This window comes from Podarcis muralis, chromosome 12 (assembly GCF_964188315.1).
Source record: "Podarcis muralis chromosome 12, rPodMur119.hap1.1, whole genome shotgun sequence".
In the NCBI taxonomy this organism is placed as follows: Eukaryota; Metazoa; Chordata; class Lepidosauria; order Squamata; family Lacertidae; genus Podarcis; species Podarcis muralis.
The window spans coordinates 1,462,515-1,480,656 of record NC_135666.1 but is presented as its reverse complement, the minus strand read 5'-3'; the positions used below and the strand labels follow the sequence as shown (position 1 = coordinate 1,480,656).

The window sequence follows — 18,142 nt, the reverse complement described above, 5'->3', positions numbered from 1 at the left end:
CTGCTAGGTGGGCAGAAACTGGGATCGAGCAATGGGAGCTCACCCCGTCGTGGGGATTCGAACCGCCAACCTTCTGATTGGCAAGTCCTAGGCTCTGTGGTTTAACCCACAGCGCCACCCACGTCTCTGGCAGAGAGGAAAGGTTGAAACTATCTCCGGTCAGAAACATCTTCCCAGCCGGCCAAGTGGCGAAAGGGAAGCACAACCTGGACTCACACTGGTTAAATGAGCCTAAATGGGGTTCTTGCCCGAGACAGCCGGGGGGGGGGGAGAGGAGAAGCCATTTGTGAGAGGAGTCATGATAGGGGCAGCACCCCCAAACCCACACCAGCTGTGATTCCTTCCTGCATTCCTGGGGTTTGGACTAGATGGCGCTTTGGGTCCCTTCGGACTCTACAACTGTATTATTCTCTGAGAGCAGTGGAACAAGGCCCAAGAGGGGGATCCAGGAGAACGACCCATGCAAACGGCTTGGATAAGAGACCAAAGGTTTGCATGTAATCTTTGGATCCCTCACCAAGCCGGGAGGGGGGGGCGGGACTTTGCCCTCATCAGCCCAGCCTGGGCTCTCAGGCGGGTCAATGCGCATTGCACAACTCGGTCCACAGCTCAGGGGCCTGGTGCATGTGTGCGTGTTCAAGAAAGGCGGAAGGCGGCTGGTGCCTAACCTCAGTCGAAAGGTAGCAGGTGCTGAGAGAGCACAGGTGTCCTGGAAGAGCAAAGGCCACCAGTGGTTTCTCCGGGAGATTTTCAGGCTGGGAGGAGGGAGCCAAGCAAACACCCCTCACACACCCCCAGCTTCTCCCAGGCCAAGAGGAAACACTCCCTCCTCCAAAGTAGGGCTGGGCAATATCTGGTTTTCAACATCGCAATATATCACCAGCTAAACCTTGCAATATATTGATATATCACAATGTCTGAAATAAGGGTGGAGCTATGCAGAGTCATTGGCTGGCTTCATAGTTTTCCCCATCCTGTGATTTTTTTTGCATAGGACACAAACACTCTCGCACACATCACGATTCCTGATATATGCCCAGGTCAAAAACACGAAACCAGTATCAAAGCGGTTCTGGATGATATATTGATACACTGGCCAGCCCTAGTTCAGAGCATTCAGCTGACCACCCATTGAAAGAAGCGCAGGTCTCCAAGTGAGAGCTAGAGGAAGGAGGACGGCTCCCCCAGCCCCCCCCCACAGGGAAATCCCTTTGCTCTGGTGCACAAAGGAGGCAACTCTTGCCAAGACCTTTCTGAACTTCCTTCCGGTTTTCCAACCAGTAGCCCAAGACTCCTGCTCTGGTCACTGTGGGACACCTCGAAGCAGCTGCTCCTGCCACGCAACCTGTGAGTCCCTGGGAATCTGCTGCCCCGACTACTGGGAATTCTGCCTGAACGCCTCTCCCTACTCAGGAACCCTCCTTGGGGGGAAAGACTTTAGCCTTCTCAACGTGACCTTCAGTGGCTCTTCCACCGTGATTTGCAGGTGAGCTGAGATTTCCAGAAGGATTGGTAGCTCACGATACAGGCACTTGGCCTGGGATGCATGTGTGCATTAATGCACATGTTAGTGGGGCCCCCCCCCGCATTTCGGGTCACATTTTCAGGTTGTTGGGGGAGGGTCTTTTCCGGATTTGCATGAGCTGTTGGGTTTCCCTGACCCTGCAACCCCCCCTTCCCCAAACTCTTTATTTGCGAAGCCATCATCTGCCCATGTGCAGTGGCTGCCACAAGTGTACACACCTCAGCTGCTTGAGGCAAAGCAAAAAGACAACCCCCCCCACACACCCCACTGCCTGCAGGAAAGCAGAGAGAAAAGGAGACTGCAAAGGAGCAGGCAGTGTGGGGTGGGAGGCATGGCAGAGGGGCACGGAGGATGTGAGCAGCGCACTCCCCAAACCCAGATCTGCTCCCTGAGGCAACTGCCTCACCTCGCCTCATGGGTGGGCCTGTCCTGCACTTCAGCTTAATTACGAAGTTAATGTGGCTTAAGATTTCCATTCAGATGGAAGCTGGTTTGAGGGGGAAACACAGCACAGAGCAGTCTTTCTCAAGTAACTACAACTCCCATCACCCCTAGCTAACAGGACCAGTGGTCAGGGATGGTGGGAATTGTAGTCTCAAAACATCTGGAGAGCTGAGTTTGCCTGTGCCTGAACTACAGGATAGAGGTGGGTTGTGGTTAATCCAGTGTGTACCTGGTTTCAAAAACCAGCAATGGGAGCACGTTGGATGCAGAGCAAATGGTCAGGTGCTCCCAGCCAGGGATTTTGCCTTCCAGGCAGACCTGCTCCTCACAGGTTTGCAGCAGTGAGAAAGGGGAACGGCATGATAAAAACCAATAAGAGGGAGGGAAGAGTGCACATCGCCCAGTGTTGCCATGGAGATCTGTGTGTGCTCCTGTTTGAAATAGGGCAGGGCCCAAATAGCTTCCCAGGGCTGGGAGATCCCAGGTCCCATCGCTGGAGCATCTTTCATTTCCCCCTACCTGAAAGAACAGACTCTTTGTTCTGATTTCGGTAAGGCTTTTGACAAATTCCCCAATGATATTCCTGCAGAGAATACAATGTGGGCTGAACAAGGTAACACTTAGGTGGATCTGTATCTGGTTGACTGACCAAACCCAGAGAGCACTCATTAATGGTTCCTCGTCACCCTGGGGAAAAGTGGGGTGCTGCAGGTTTCTGTCCTGGGCCCGTTGTTGTTCATCATCTTTATAAATGACTGGGACGAAGGAATTGAGGGGATGCTCATCCAATTTGCAGATGACACCAAACTGGGAGGGGTAGCTAAGGCTGCAGAAGACAGAACCAGAATTCAATATGACAATAATGTTGAATGGGTTTAGATGAGTAGGAGAGGATATTTTATTTATTATTCTTCCTCTTCTTGTGTAAGAATGCGAATACTTATTTCAGCAGAGCTAATTTGCCATCCGTGTGCAGCTTATCTCTAGAAGCTTCTAGAGACAATGTTGCACAATGTGGCATAATTATGATATCCAAGGGTGCTTGGGCAGAGCTCGATTTATTTCCCCCCTTCTGCGTTTCCCTCTTAACAAAGAAATCGCTCTCAGGCTGTTTATGTAAACAAGAAAGATATAAAAGTTTCCTCACATCAGAAGACTTGGCAGGATTCAGCAGATGAAAATTAGGCAGACAAGAATCCTCAAAATTTACAAAAGTCCATAGTCTGGTTCAAAATGCAGTGCACTCTCTGGACAAGAGATAAAAAGAAAAGTGTGCTTTCTATTGTTCCTCCTCCTGCCCCAAGTTTAAAAGATACGTTTCTGACTCAGGCATTTGTGATCTGGCTGCAGATCCTCCCACGTTTGACAGATTGGAGAACTGGGCCAAAACTAACAACATGAATGGCAATAGGGACAAATGCAAGAGAGGATGAAACCCTGTAAAACCCCAGAGCATAAATGATTGTGGGGTCAACCAGTGATTTCCCCAGCACCACCTGACTTCTGGTATTGGTCCTTCAGATAGAGATGGAACGACCAGTGTTAAAACTAGATCGCAAATCGGGTTGAAATGGATCTTGATAATGAGTCTCATTCAGGAGACCCTGAAGTGGTCTAGTAACTCTCCACACAAACCCCTTCCTCCAGTCAACAGCCATTGCACTCCCTTGGGTTCATGGGCAGGGGTTTCCTTTAGGAATGGTCTTGTAACTACTTCCTTCAATGCAGCTGGGGACACCCGAGGTCATCTGTCTGTCCTAAAGAGGCAGCTGCTACTTCTCCTCCTCCACTGGGATCTCTTTCCCCAAAGAGTCTTTCCTACTAGCCATCTCTTCTGGAAACGAAGGACTGCCAGACTGCAGCTGTAACCTTGCACCGCAGCACTGAATGTCAGCTTTCAACCAGGTAGAAGTCTTTGGCGAATCTCACCAAGTGCCGATTCTTGTTCCTGCCTGTCATACTGCACTGTGAACATGTCCAATTGCTTGCAGTTTTAATCCCTTTTGCTTTTATAAAACGATTCCTTCCAGCTGGCCTTGGCAGGAGCCAATCATGCTGTAAAATGCCGGAAGGAAAAGACGGAGGGAGAGCTGGGAGAGTGGCCCACTGACCGTCCACCTGGCCTGGAGGGCCACCAAGGAATTAAGCGGCTGAGGTGGTGGGATTTGAACCCAGGGCCTTCAAGCCGACCCCTGCTCTGACTTTGCCCCTTCCTCCTTTGGGTCACCCTGTGGTTTCTCTTTGGCGTTGACAGGTTTGCAGGGTCAGTCGAGACCAGAGGCTACGTGGCTGGAGATGGCCGAGTCCACTGCATCTCCCCCTTGCTCTACCAGATCGGGATCCTGAAGCTGGAGATTTCCAGCAATGGCGGACGGACATTTCCCTGGATGGCAACCTGGGTGTCAGGTGACTTGTTTTCCAGTTTGCAGGTTCCCTGATCTCCAGAGAGCCCAAGCTGTGTCTCCACGTACCTTGTCCTCTGCCGGTTTCCTTGAGGGAGAGGGCTGGGTGTTCCCAAAGCAACTGCCCTCATTTCCCGCACTTGGGAAGGGATTCTGCTGTGGCTGAAACTGTGTCACGATGTAATGTGGGTGGCGAAGATAATGTTGGGCCTTGCTGCCTCTGCTGCTTCCTGCTTCGCAGAGCTGCTGTTCAGAATAAGTCATACACAGCTCTGGGAGGGACTTGGCTGCCTGAGGAGATCTGGGGCTTGCTATGTCCTTCTTTGCTTTCATGGCCTGCTCTTAAAGAAGAATTTCAGGGATGCTTCTTTGCATGCCATAAATAGTGTTACTGGCCACCACTGTGTTTGAGTGTTAAGACATTCCTAGGATTCTGAGCTTTACTGAGAGTTTGGTTTCCTTAGAAAGAGGTTCAGTAGAGATTGTGGTGTCCTTAGGCTATATTATTTATTTACACATACGTATACAAGCTGAGCATCAGATGAAGCATCTTGCAGCATCAGCAGACCTTGCTTCTCCATTAAGGGCAGCTTTGGACCCAGCACAGAGCAAGCACGGCTCTGGGTTTCCAGCTTCCAGGCTGCTTCCAGCTCAGCTCACACACAACACACTGACTTTTGTTCTTCTCCCTTGCATGTAGGAGAGGGGGGGGTGGAGGAAAGGCCTGTGGCAAAAGAGAGATGTCCAAGACAGTCTCTCCCACCCCCTCCATTGCCAACTGCGACACAACAGCCCCGCAGTGCTGCTGCCACCCTTACACCTGCAGCCCAGATGGAAGGGAATCTGGAATGCACTAAAGCAATTACCGTATTTTTCGCTCCATAAGACGCACTTTTTTCTTCCTAAAAAGTAAGGGGAAATGTCTGTGTGTCTTATGGAGCAAATGCATGGTCCCTGGAGCCGACTTGCCCAGGGGTAAAAAGCAGATCATGCTTTTTGTTTTTTAGAAAGAGGGAAGTGATTGTTGAAACAAAGCCGCTGATCGTTTACCGATCAGGGAGAGAGATAAGGGACGCTAGAGATAAAGGAGGTTGCCTTGAAGGGGGGAGGTAAAGACAGCAAACTTGCAAAGGGGGGAAACAGGAAGACTAAAGCAATAAGGAGAGAAATTAGAAGAAAAGGAGGAGCAAAAAACTGCTCCAGCTAAGGAAAAGACACTAAGGCAAAGGAGGGAAGGGAGTGTTGAAAGGAAACAGCTGATCAGTGGGATCGGGAGAGAGATAAGGGATGCTAGAGGCTGCCTGGGAGGGGGGAGGTAAAAGCACATGGATCCTCAGGATTTTTGCATTGGGTCACCCCAAATTCACCATCAGATCACATGTCTGTGTCCACAGCATGAACCGCAAAAATCATACATCCACTGTTTCATTCAGAATATTTTTTTTCTTGTTTTCCTCCTCTAAAAACTAGGTGCGTCTTATGGTCAGGTGCGTCTTGTGGAGCAAAAAACACAGTACTTTTAAAAGGTTCTAAGCCAGTGCCTCAGCTCTTCTCAACTCAAGCCTGCACCTCTGAGGTTTGCTTGGAGTATAGTAGCAGCAGCCCACACTCTGAGTCTCTCCCAGGGTGTGCTAGATAGATTACAACTTCAATCTTTAACTCGTAGCAGAGCTGGATTTAGGGCAGCATGGCTGGTTTGCCCACACAGGGCGCAGGGGCCAAGGGGGCACCTTCCTGCCTTCTTCCCAAAGCCTAGTAGGTGCTGGGATTTGGGAAGGAGGCATGAGGGCTCCCACAAGGTCCCAGAGTCCTCATCCTTCCTTCTCAAATCCTACTTAGTGCGTGCCAAGCCTGGACAAGCACAGAGTGCCATATTACCAAGGTCCGCCCCTTCTCCCAGTAGCCTGAATGTCAAGTGTTTATTGGGGGGAGGACCTAAAACTCTGAGTTTGGCAAACACTTTGGAAGTCATCCTAAGGAACCTTATTAAGAATAAAAAGGGGGGGGGAGCAGGTAGAAGGTAAGAGCAGAATGCAGAAGAAATGCAATCTCTGCGAATCTACAACTGAACTAATCCCAGTCTGTTGGCAAAACTTGTTCAAATTCACTCACAAAGAATCAGTAAGATTGGTCAACTTCCATAGAAGAGCCAGTCTTGGATCCCTGGTGCTGTTTTGTTAGGAAAAGAGGTGCCAGAACTCACCATGAACGCCTCCTTTGTTCTCTTACCATGGTAATGGCACCCACCTGAGAGGTGTTGGAGCTGAGTTCCCATGAATTCCAGCTAGGAAAAAAGCCCTGGATCCCCTGATTTTGGGAGGGGAACAAGCTGCAAGAAACAGCTCAACTTTCTAAAGCCTCACTCTCCTCTCATGGTGAGAGGGAGTCCTGGCTTTTTCTTCTGTTCCTCAGGTAGACCCCTTAAGTAAAGGAAAAGGGACCCCTGACCATTAGGTCCAGTCGTGGCCAACTCTGTGGTTGCGGCTCTCATCTCACTTTATTGGCTGAGGGAGCTGGTGCACAGCTTCTGGGTCATGTGGCCAGCATGACGAAGCCGCTTCTGGCAAACCAGAGCAGCGCACGGAAACGCTGTTTACCTTCCCGCTGGAGTGGTACCTATTTAGCTACTTGCACTTTGATGTGCTTTCGAACTGCTAGGTTGGCAGGAGCAGGGACTGAACAATGGGCGCTCACCCCATTGTGGGGATTCGAACTGTCAACCTTCTGATCGGCAAGGCCTAGGCTCTGTGGTTTAACCCACAACGCCACCCACGTCCCCGACCCCTTAAGTACCAACTACTACTACTACTACTACTACTACTACTACTACTACTACTAATTTATTATTTATACCCTGCCCATCTGGCTGGGTTTCCCCAGCCACTCTGGGCGGCTTCCAACAAAGTATTAAAATACAGTGGTCTGTTAAACATCAAAAGCTTCCCTAAAGAGGGCTGCCTTCAGATGTCTTGGTAGTTGTTGTTCTCCTTGACATCTGGTGGGAGGGCGTTCCACAGGGCGGGCGCCACCACCGAAAAAGCCCTCTTCCTGGTTCCCTGTAACTTGGCTTCTGGTAGTGAGGGAACTGCCAGAAGCCCCTCAGCGCTGGACCTCAGTGTCTGGGCAGAATGATGGGAGTGGAGATGCTCCTTCAGGTATACAGGGTTGAGGCCATTTAGGGCTTTCAAGGTCAGCACCAACAGTATGAATTGTGCTCAGAAACATACTGGGAGCCAATGTAGGTCTTGGCATAGGAAGAGGCTTGGCAGGAGATCCCTGGCACACTGGCCTGGAGGAATGGTGGGCAGATCAGGGCCTTCCTCACTTTAGCCCAGAAGACCCATCCCTTAGCTGTAGCTCCTGCAACATGACTCATTCTTCAGAGATGCTGAGAAGGACATTTCCATGGCTTGCAAAGGCCCTCGTCTTGCAGAGAACCTAGTCTGACTGGTTTAGAACCCTCTATTTCTAACCCTTGCTGGGTGCAGGACCCCAAGAATGGGGAAGGACTCAGGGCATCATCCCAACTGATACCCCCAACCCACAACATCAGCATCATTCAGCCAGTAAGAAACAAAAGCTCCCTTGCTCAAGGGCTGTGCAAAACTAGTGACTCACCATTACCACTTTTTGCTCCGTCACGCAGTTCATCACGGCAAAGTGTCTCCTTTGGAAAAAAGCACACTGGTGAATGAAACCAAGTGGCAGTACTATGGCACTCCTGGCACCGGGGGGAACCTGACGGTCACCTGGAACCATCGGACGCTTCAAGCCAGCCACGTCAATGTTGAAGTCTGGGGCTATAATGAAACAGGTAAGCCTCTCCCTGTGTCCATGTGGGTCTTGTGATGAGTTGGGGAATTGCAGATATTAAGCTTGTGCAGCATGAAGCAACTGGATACATAAAAAGCAACTGACCCTTTTTGGAATAAAACATTATCCAGGCTCATTTGTGAGGCCTCTTTCTTGCAGGAGACAGCTGTATTTTCAGCTTCTGGGCTTCTGTGGGGCAGCTGTTTTTGGCCACTTTTTGAGAAGTGCTGGGAGCAGGCGAAGCTGGTCCTTCGTCTCATCTGAAATAACAGGGGGGAGATGGGGCTGATTTCATTCATTCATTCAGAACTGACAAGACAATGTTTAACATAGCATAATGATAATATCAGTAAAACCTTCAGTGGCGCGTGGTGGGATGTCTTAAGTCCTACACGGCTCAGGACCTCAATACCTTAAGGACTGCATCTGACCATATGAAGCAACCTAGACCTTGCGCTCGTCACCTGAGATCCTTCTCTATGTCCCCCCTCCCTGAGAGGTCCAGAGGATGGCAACACAAGAACAGACCTTCTCTGTGGTGGCTCCCTGAATGTGGAATGCTCTCCCCAGAGAGGCTCGCCTGATGCCATCATGACATGTCTTGAAAAGCCAGGCAAAAACATTCCTCTTTACTCAGGCCTAGGACTAGGACTTTACTCATGCAGCCTAGGACTCACGTACCTACGGGACCACCTCTCCTGGTCTGCCCTGGGGAGGACCTTAAGGTCCACAAATGACAACACATTGGAGGTCCCAGGTCACAAGGTAGTTAGATTGGTCTCAACTAGGGCCAGGGCCTTTTCAGTACTGGCCCCAACTTGGCTCTGTCCCAAGAGACCAGGGCCCTGCGGGACTTGACATCTTTCCGCAAGGCCTGCAGGACGGAGCTGTTCTGCCTGGCCTTTGGTTTGGATTCAGTCTGACCCTTATGTTCCCCTCCCCTTATGGTCTTGATTTATTGGCTACTTTTAAAATGAGGCTGCATTTTAAATTGTATTTTAACCTGCATTTTAAATTGGTTCCTCCCCTCCCCCTTATGTTTTGTATTGTGAAATTATTGGTGTGAGCCACCCTGAGCCCGGCTCTGGCCAGGGAGGGCAGGGTATAAATAAATTTATTATTATTATTATTATTATTATTATTATTATTATTATTATTATTATTATTATTATTTTAGTATTATGGTGCCTTCAGACATTAAATAATCTATAGCTTCTTAAATGTGTGGGGGTGGACTGTTATTATTTTATTAGTATGCTGTCTATTATTATGCTTTTATTATTATGCTCTGTAAAATATTTTCTTAACATTGTATACCACCCTGGGATATTTCAATAAAGGGCGGTACATAAAATAAATAAGAAGAAGAATTGAATCCGAGAATCGTAGCATTGGAAGGGACTCCAAGGGCCATCTAGTCTAACCCCTTGAAATGCAGGAACTGCAACTATTACAGATGGCCAGCCAACCTCTGTCTACAAACCTCCAAGGGCCATCTGTCATGGGTGCTTGAGTTGAGACTCCGGGATTGCAGGGGGTTGGACTAGATGACCTTTGGCATACCTTCCAACCCTATGATTCTTCTAAAGAAGGAGAGCCCACCACCTTCTGAGGGAGTCCGCCCTGCAGTTGAACAGCTCTTACCTTCAGAAAGCTCATCCTAATGTCAACTCTTCCTCCCTCCCCTGGCCAGGCGAGCCTTATTCCAGCTCCTGGGTGGCGGAATGGAAATATCTTTACACCCTGAAGAGAAACCTGACCAACACGGGAGCCTTTACTTTCCTGCCGGTCCCCTCGGCTCAGTACTCTACCTGGGAAGTGGGGGCTCTGAGGATCTCCTCCGCTGCTTCTTCCGATGGTCAGAGGTGAGTCACTGACCCTTGGGAGGGGGCGTGTGTCCTCCCCCCAGCCGGACACCAACCTCTTGGGGCTCACATGATGGACAGGGTCTCGTTCTCCTAGGCACCCCAGTCTCCGAGTTGGGAGAGAGCTCGGGGGGGCTGCCAGCACATGCCTCGGGTTGGGCTAGGAAGCAACTGTGCTTTTGTGGCGTGTGGTTTTGTGGTGTTACGGAAAAATCTATGTGCGAGGCTGCTCAGTCCCCCAGCTCATAGGGCAGAACCTGCGGGTCCCTGCGGAATAAAGGAAGGAATCCAGCCAAAAACTGGAGCAAATAGCTGTAGACCAAAGTTTATTGCGCAACAGGTTCAAAGAGGAATTTTGAACCCCTAGGATGGGGTGACAAGGACTTTTAAAACTTTCCCACCATATCCCAGAATACAGTTCATTAAGCATCATCACTACATCACTGCTACATCAGAAAAGGGGGGGGGGGGTTATACATGATTAATATAGGAGGAATGTGTTGGGGCAACAGGCGAATACAGGTTATGTATTGGGGAAAACATTATAAGCACCTACTACAAGAGGACATTAGAACTTTGGTTTGCATAGTCTGTCACCTGGGCAAGTCCGGAGGAGTGCCTTTGCCCAGCGATTGACACCTATGAGTACCTTCCTGTGAGTACGTGACCTCCCGCTTGAGGGATTATGGCGGGGACCGAGTGCCTTCCAAGTCCTTGGCCAATGAAGCAGATTGGCGGGTGGAATGAAGGAAACTGGCAAAGGAGTTGATTTTATATGATTGTTAAAGCTAGGTAACTTCCCTGAGGGACGCGGGTGGCGCTGTGGGTTAAACCACAGAGCCTTGGACTTGCTGATCAGAAGGTTGGTGGTTCGAATCCCTGCGACGGGGTGAGCTCCCGTTGCTCGGTCCCTGCTCCTGCCACCTTAGCAGTTCAAAAGCACATAAAAATGCAAGTAGATAAATAGGTACCACTCCGGCAGGAAGGTAAACGGTGTTTCCGTGCGCTGCTCTGGTTCGCCAGAAGTGGCTTACATGACCCGGAAGCTGTACGCTGGCTCCCTCGGCCAATAAAGCGAGATGAGCGCCGCAACCCCAGAGTTGGCCAAGACTGGACCTAACGGTCAGGGGTCCCTTTACCTTTACATAACTTCCCTGAGCTGTCAAGTTGAAAGGATACATTTATGCATAATATTTGTAACATTTAACAATTTTAAGGATGTGCCCCCCCCCTGTAATTTTCCGTAACAGTGGACACAGACGTGAGACGGAAGAGCTCGCCTGCAGGCCTGCAAACCTTCTTTTTGTGGGAATGTTGTGGGTATCAGGAGAGGATATACTGATTAATATTATCCTTCCTAACTCGTGCTAGCAAGTTTCTTCCTATAGCAGAGTGCATTCCCCTATCACACAGCAGGAAGCTGGCTGCAGACTCCATAGAATCTCTTAAGTTCTCTTACTCCTGGTAAGACCCTGGCTGATCCCTCCTAAAAGAATAAAGACACCACAGTCTTATTCATAAGTAACAAAAAGTAGTTACTCATGATCAAGCAGAGCACAGTGTGATCCATGAAGGCAGACTTAAGGCTTAAAGTTGCAAACATGTACAAACAGGTTTACCCCATATGGGCAGTTTTTCATGTCTGATCTTTTACTGTGTTTTTAATATCCTGTTGGAAACTGCCCAGAGTGGCTGGGGAAACCCAGCCAGATGGGCAGGGTATAAATAATAAATTATTATAATAATATTATTATAACCTGGTACAGTCCAGGTGAATCAGGAAGTTCGCTGGATGAAAAAGAAGATTGAAGAGAAGAAGGTGGCTGTGTGACTTGGCCTTTTACCAGGTCTGGAAAGGTCACCTCCCCCCACTGGTCACATGCAAAGGAAGGATGCCCCAGCCAGGTGTAACAGGAAGTTGAGACTGGCTGGACCAGCATTCCCCTACATGCCCACTCTAGACAAACAGGTAATGTTGTACTTGACTGCTCCAGCGGATTACACCCCACACTCTTTCTCTTCTGCTCCCCTCCTCCAGCAACGTGGCGGCCATCTGGAGCACGGAGCACGCCTTGGCCTGGCACCTGGGAGACGACTTCCGCAAGGACCCGGCCGCATGGGCCACAGCCAAGTGCCGCCAGTGGGATGCCCTGGAGACAGGCCTGCCCAATTTCCTAGACGAGATCCCAGACTGCCCCTGCACTTTGGCACAGGCCCGGGCGGACGTGGGGCGATTCCACGTAGGTCCTTTGTGTCTTGCCTGTGGTGCTGGGGTGGCAGGGTGGAGCAAAGAAAACAGCGCAGGCCTAGTGGTCACAGCAACTCTTCCCAGCAGGTCTTGCCCCAATGAAGCAGTTGCAAGGACTGAAGGTCCCCGCCTTCCCACCGCTCTCTAAGATTCCTCCCTGGTTCCTTCCCCAGCAGCCTAAGACTCCTTCCTCTTGCCCAGGCAGAGGCAAACTCGGCCCTCCAGGTGTTTTGGGACTACAACTCCCACCATCCCTAGCTAACAGGACCATGTTGGGATGTGTCCAAGGGAATGGGGGCAATTTGCAGGCCCCCAGCTGGCTCCAGCCCACCGGCCGGCAGCCGGACGAACTCCGGTCCTTGGAACAGCATCACAACAGTGGCACACAGCTTCAGAAGCCTTCAGAAATTTGAGCACGCCTCAATCAGCAGAGTGAATAACACACAGCAGAAGTGGCGGACAGAGGCATATGTCAAGCGTATTTACAAGCAGTTTATTCAGCATAGTTCAGGACAAAGAAAACATGTCTGCTCTCTTTCATGTCCAAGAGCAGGAAGGCATAAGCAAAAGCTATACACAATGGAAGTTCCCAGCAGGCTGTGCTGGAAGTAAACAGACATGTGACATACAGCAACTCCACATGCCTGTTCTAAAGGTGGAACGGAACATCAATATCCTAACAGACCAGTAGTTAGGGATGATGGGAATTGTAGTCTCAAAACATCTGGAGGGCCGAGTTTGCCTATGCCTGCTCTTGTCTCTCTTTGCTCCTCCCTCATCATTTCTCTGCATGTTCTGGGAGACCAGAGGGGAGGGGAGCTGGTCACAGTGGGGGGGGGGGCTTCCCTGGCTTCTTCTGGAGTCTGCCTCTTGACTCTGCTCTCTGCCACAGCCTCTCCCTGCTCAGTAAAACCTGTTGCCTCTTCAGCTTCTGGCAGTCCTCTTCCCACTCTTCTCCCTCTGGCCACCCCAGTCCCCTGGCTCTGAGCTTTCTTCCCCTGGGGTTCCCAGCTGGTGCCTCCCAAACTCCTCTGCATCCAGACTGTCCATGTCAGACCCCCAAGGTCAGCCCCTGGTGCTGGACTCTCCCTTCTTGGAATTTTAAAAGTAGAGCTTGGATGTGTCCTGCCTCAACGGCTGGAGGCAGCGATGCTTCTGAATCCACGGGGCTGGAAACCCACAGACAGGGGTGTGGAGAGCTGCTCTTGTGCTCACATCCCACTTGTGGGTTTCCCATAATGGGCGTCTGGGTCGACACTGTGAGGACAGGATGCTGGACCAGATGGGCCACCGGCCTCATCCAGCAGATGTTCTTCTGAGGTTCTTATGACTCTCTCACTTGTTGTGGTTACAGATAGGTAGCCGTGTTGGTCTGCCATAGTCATAACAACAACAAAAAAAGAACTAACTTAGTTGGTCTTTAAAGTGCTACTGGAAGGAATTTTTTTTGTTATCACTTGTTGTGGTTAATCCAGACGGCAAAAAAAGTGACCACAGATCTGGGCCAGGGGAATCCAGAACAGAAACAGACCATAAAGACCGACACCCACAAACACACCCACACCCACACCCCCCAACCTTTGTGCAGAGGAACTGGGTGCTCTGGGAGTGAGGCTCAGGTGGGCTGGTGATCTGTGCCTTGGCAGGCAGCTTCCTGAGCTGTCAAGGAATTTCCCAGCAAAAGCCTCCAGAACCTTCTCGGCCGCACCCAAGCGCAGGGTTCATCTTCTCTCTCTCCACACATGATGCAAGAGGACATTTGTGCAAGAGAGGACTCCCCTCCCTGCTTAGAAGTCCTTCCTTGGGCAGCCTCTCCCTCAACACCCCCCTCCTCTTCCTCCAGCCTGTGAGTTGGGATCCCTGCACTGAGGGTGGATCTCTGTGATGCCCAAACCTCATGATTTCGAGCCAGCTGTGAAACTGGCACCAGCCCATGTTGTGAAAGCTCAGCTGCTCTGCCTGCCCTTCAGAGAACAGGCTCAGCTGGTTCCCTGCTTCCCTGGAGCTTTGGGCTCATCCCCAGCTAGGGAGCTGCCACAGACTTCTTCCTTCCAGGAACCAGGTATGGGGGAGCACCCTCCCCGGAAAGGTGCCAAGAAATCTTGGACACCTCATGGCACCCAGCACCCAGCTTTGGCAATCAGGATTTGGACGTCCTCACTTGCCCTCTGCATCAATAGGAGTATAGCATCTAGATCAAGGGAAGTAATAGTGCCACTGTATTCTGCTCTGGTCAGACCTCACCTGGAGTACTGTGTCCAGTTCAAGAAGGACACTGACAAACTGGAACGTGTCCAGAGGAGGGCAACCAAAATGGTCGAAGGCCTGGAAACGATGCCTTATGAGGAACGGCTAAGGGAGCTGGGCATGTTTAGCCTGGAGAAGAGGAGGTTAAGGGGTGATATGATAGCCATGTTCAAATATATAAAAGGATGTCACATAGAGGAGGGAGAAAGGTTGTTTTCTGCTGCTCCAGAGAAGCGGACACGGAGCAATGGATCCAAACTACAAGAAAGAAGATTCCACCTAAACATTAGGAAGAACTTCCTGACAGTAAGAGCTGTTCGACAGTGGAATTTGCTGCCAAGGAGTGTGGTGGAGTCTCCGTCTTTGGAGGTCTTTAAGCAGAGGCTTGACAACCATATGTCAGGAGTGCTCTGATGGTGTTTCCTGCTTGGCAGGGGGTTGGACTCGATGGCCCTTGTGGTCTATTCCAACGCTATGATTCTATGATTCTATGACACCCACTTGAATGGGGCTGCCTTTGCAGACTGCTCAGAAACTTCAGCCACAAGGCATGGATGTATCCTGCCAGAACGTTTCCCCAGCTGCTTAATCATTTCCAGGTACAAGGCAAGCTCTGGAACCAGGTCAGGGGCTGCCTCCTCCCACAGTCACCCCCAGTCCTCACCAGGGCACCCGTGGGATACATAGCACCCATTGAGCACCACACAAGGCTCCTTCCTGCACAGGCATCTCAGGATTTCATAGAGTTGGAAGGGACCCCGAGGGTCATCTAGTCCAAAGCCCTGCAATGCAGAAATCTCAGCTAAAGCATCCATGACAGATGTCCATCTCACTTTTGCTTAAATACCTCCAAGGAAGGAAAGTCCACAACTTTCTGAGGCTCTTACTTTCTGAAAGTTCTTCCTGATAGTCAGAATTTCTTGTAACTTGAATCCATTGGTTTGAGTCGTATCCTCTAGAACAGGAGAAAACAGTCTTGTTCCATCCTCCATGTGGCAGCCCTTCAGGTTTTTGAAGATGGCTATCCTATCTCTCCTGTCTCATTTTATAAGCTCCTTCAGCCATTCCTCATACGGCTTGGTTTCCAGACCCTTGATCACCTTGATTGCCCTCCTCTGCACATGCCCCAGCTTGTCCATATCCTTCTTAAATTGTGGTGCCCAAAACTGGACACAGAACTCTGGTGGAGTCTAACCAAGGTCTGCTTTGAGAACCACCTCTGAAGATGACCATTCTGGCAGATAACTCATGTCTTCTTTTACGGCTTTCATGACTTGGTTTTAAGCCACCTTGAGGCCCTTTTGCTAAAAGGTGCTTTCAGCGACAATAATCTGCAAGTGGGGCTCAAGAGCGGGGCAGGGGGCACCCGTGAGTTGACCAGCCTCTCTCTGCTCTCTCCCTTCCAGACTGACTACGGGTGTGACATAGAGAAGGGCAGCGTCTGCACCTACCACCAGGGGGCAGTGCACTGTGTCCGGGGGGTTCAGGCCAGGTAAGTCTCTCCAGGTGCATTGCAGGCTGGGCTCACAGTGGCCAAGACCGGCCACCTTCTGTGGAATGGGCTGCTGAGTCCCTTCGCCTTCTCTTCCAGCCCACGATACTCCTCAGGGCAGCAGTGCTGCTACAATGCTGCAGGGACCCAGGTCCTCACCGGAGACTCCGTCGGGGGAAGCACACCGGACCGAGGCCACGACTGGGGGGCTCCCCCTTACCAAAAGCCCCCCAGGGTCCCTGGCTTTTCCCACTGGATTTATGATGTCATCAGCTTCTACTACTGCTGCTTGTGGTCCAATAACTGCCCCACTTACCTCAACCGCCGTCCCTCCAGTGGCTGCAGGAAGTACCGTCCCCCCAGAGTTGGTATGTTCTCCTGACCTCACTCAGCCCTTCTTCATATCCATAGCACAAGGAGAGAGAGAGGGAGGCCAATCGAGGCCAAGCTGGGGGCACCCAATTAATTAGATGGGAGGGAACTGGACAGTGAAATGGGCTGACTCCTGGGTGATGCAGATGCCATTATGCAGTTGAATGTGCCTATGTATGCCATTCATTTCCCTCCCATCCACCCACCTGCTTCCGCACAGCCCCGGACACTTGCAACCCCTGCTATGCCACTGTGTAGGGCAAGGCTTAGGAGAGGACTAGGCTTGGCCAGAGATGGTTCCCTGGAGGAGGACTTTTCTCAGGGCAAGTCTGGGCCCTCCTTCACCGGTGCAGTGTGGTGTAGTGGTTAAAAGTGGTAGTCTCGTAATCTGGGGAACCGGGTTCGGGTCTCTGCTCCTCCACATGCAGCTTCTGGGTGACCTTGGGCCAGTCACACTTCTCTGAAGTCTCTCAGCCCCACTCACCTCACAGAGTGTTTGTTGTGGGGGAGGAAGGGAAAGGAGAATGTTAGCCGCTTTGAGACTCCTTAAAGGGAGTGAAAGGCGGGATATCAAATCCAAACTCCTCTTCTTCTGCAGTTTGGGTTCTGGGTTGGAGCCAAGGCCAACCAATGGCAGCTCATTTCTTCCCTCCACTACCCCAGCCACTTAGAAAAGGGGGTGGGTGGCCCATTTGGGTACAGATGCCCAGAGAACCCTATGCCAGCCCTGACACGCAACATGCTACATTAGTCAGTCTCCGTTATGGCGCTTGTAATGTGTGTTCTCTGTCATTGCATTTGCTGAACAGCCTCAGCTTTTGGAGATCCTCACTTTGTCACTTTTGACGGGACCAACTTCACCTTCAAAGGCCTTGGAGAATATACTGTGCTGGAATCCGGCCTCACATCCCTGAGCATTCAAGGGAGAACCCACCGTGCCAAGCTCTCAAATGGTGAGGTCTTCTGTCTCCTTTCCTGCGTTTCAAGGGGTTGGAATAGAAGACCCTTTGAGTCTGTTCCAACTCTGCAGTTCTGTGATTCCAATTGCCAAATTTTTGAAACTCTGAGTTCAATTCAAGGCTTGATTTTGGGGTTCCTAAAGCCCTAAATGACCAGGGGACATTCTAAGGAGCATCATCTATAGGTCCCACCCTGTAAATTCAGATAAATTGGGGTAAGTGTTGCTCAAGGTCCCCTTTGCTGCTTCTGCGAGGAGCTCTAAGAAGAATGCCTTTTCAGTGGTGGCACCAGTATTATGACGCCCCTTCTCAAGTGGGATCTAGCCACTCTGTTGGGCATTTTACATTTGGCAAGGGGGTTACCGATATTGCCGAACTCCCATCTTCCATCATCTCTCACCATTGGCCATGCCAGCTGGGGCTGTTTGGAGCTGGAGCCCAGCAACATCGGTGTGTGTGTGTGTGTGTGTGTGTGTGTGCAGGTTTGACCCTCCTGCCTATTTGGTTAACGCTGCTATTTTCTCCCAAACCTCCTGTGGTTCCAAAATCCATTGATGTTTAAATTCCACTGTTGTTTCTAACAGAAGACACCTGAAGGCAGCCCTGTTCAGGGAAGTTTTTAATGTGTGACATTTTGATGTATTTTTAATCTTTGTTGGAAGCCACCCAGAGTGGCTAAGGAAACCCAACCAGATGGGCGGGGTACAAATAAATTATTATTATTATTATTTATTATTATTGTTGTTGTTGTTGTTGTTGTTGTTGTTGTTGTTGT

General features: G+C 50.5%; 1 protein-coding gene across 2 annotated transcripts in view; it reads left to right on the top strand.

Annotated features, from left to right (window-relative positions):
• Positions 1 to 18,142, top strand: part of SUSD2 (sushi domain containing 2) — a 34,474-nt gene that overhangs the window by 995 nt on the left and 15,337 nt on the right. Inside the window, exons 2-9 of one of the 2 annotated variants that reach the window (XM_028750316.2) lie at positions 1,285 to 1,486; positions 4,224 to 4,375; positions 8,018 to 8,185; positions 9,878 to 10,049; positions 12,088 to 12,289; positions 15,951 to 16,036; positions 16,136 to 16,404; positions 17,218 to 17,361. In XM_028750316.2, coding sequence (XP_028606149.2) covers positions 1,285 to 1,486; positions 4,224 to 4,375; positions 8,018 to 8,185; positions 9,878 to 10,049; positions 12,088 to 12,289; positions 15,951 to 16,036; positions 16,136 to 16,404; positions 17,218 to 17,361 — 1,395 coding nt within the window. Of the gene's footprint in view, positions 1 to 1,281; positions 1,487 to 4,223; positions 4,376 to 8,017; positions 8,186 to 9,877; positions 10,050 to 12,087; positions 12,290 to 15,950; positions 16,037 to 16,135; positions 16,405 to 17,217; positions 17,362 to 18,142 lie in introns of both variants that reach the window. The other variant, XM_028750315.2, reaches the window with a different exon arrangement.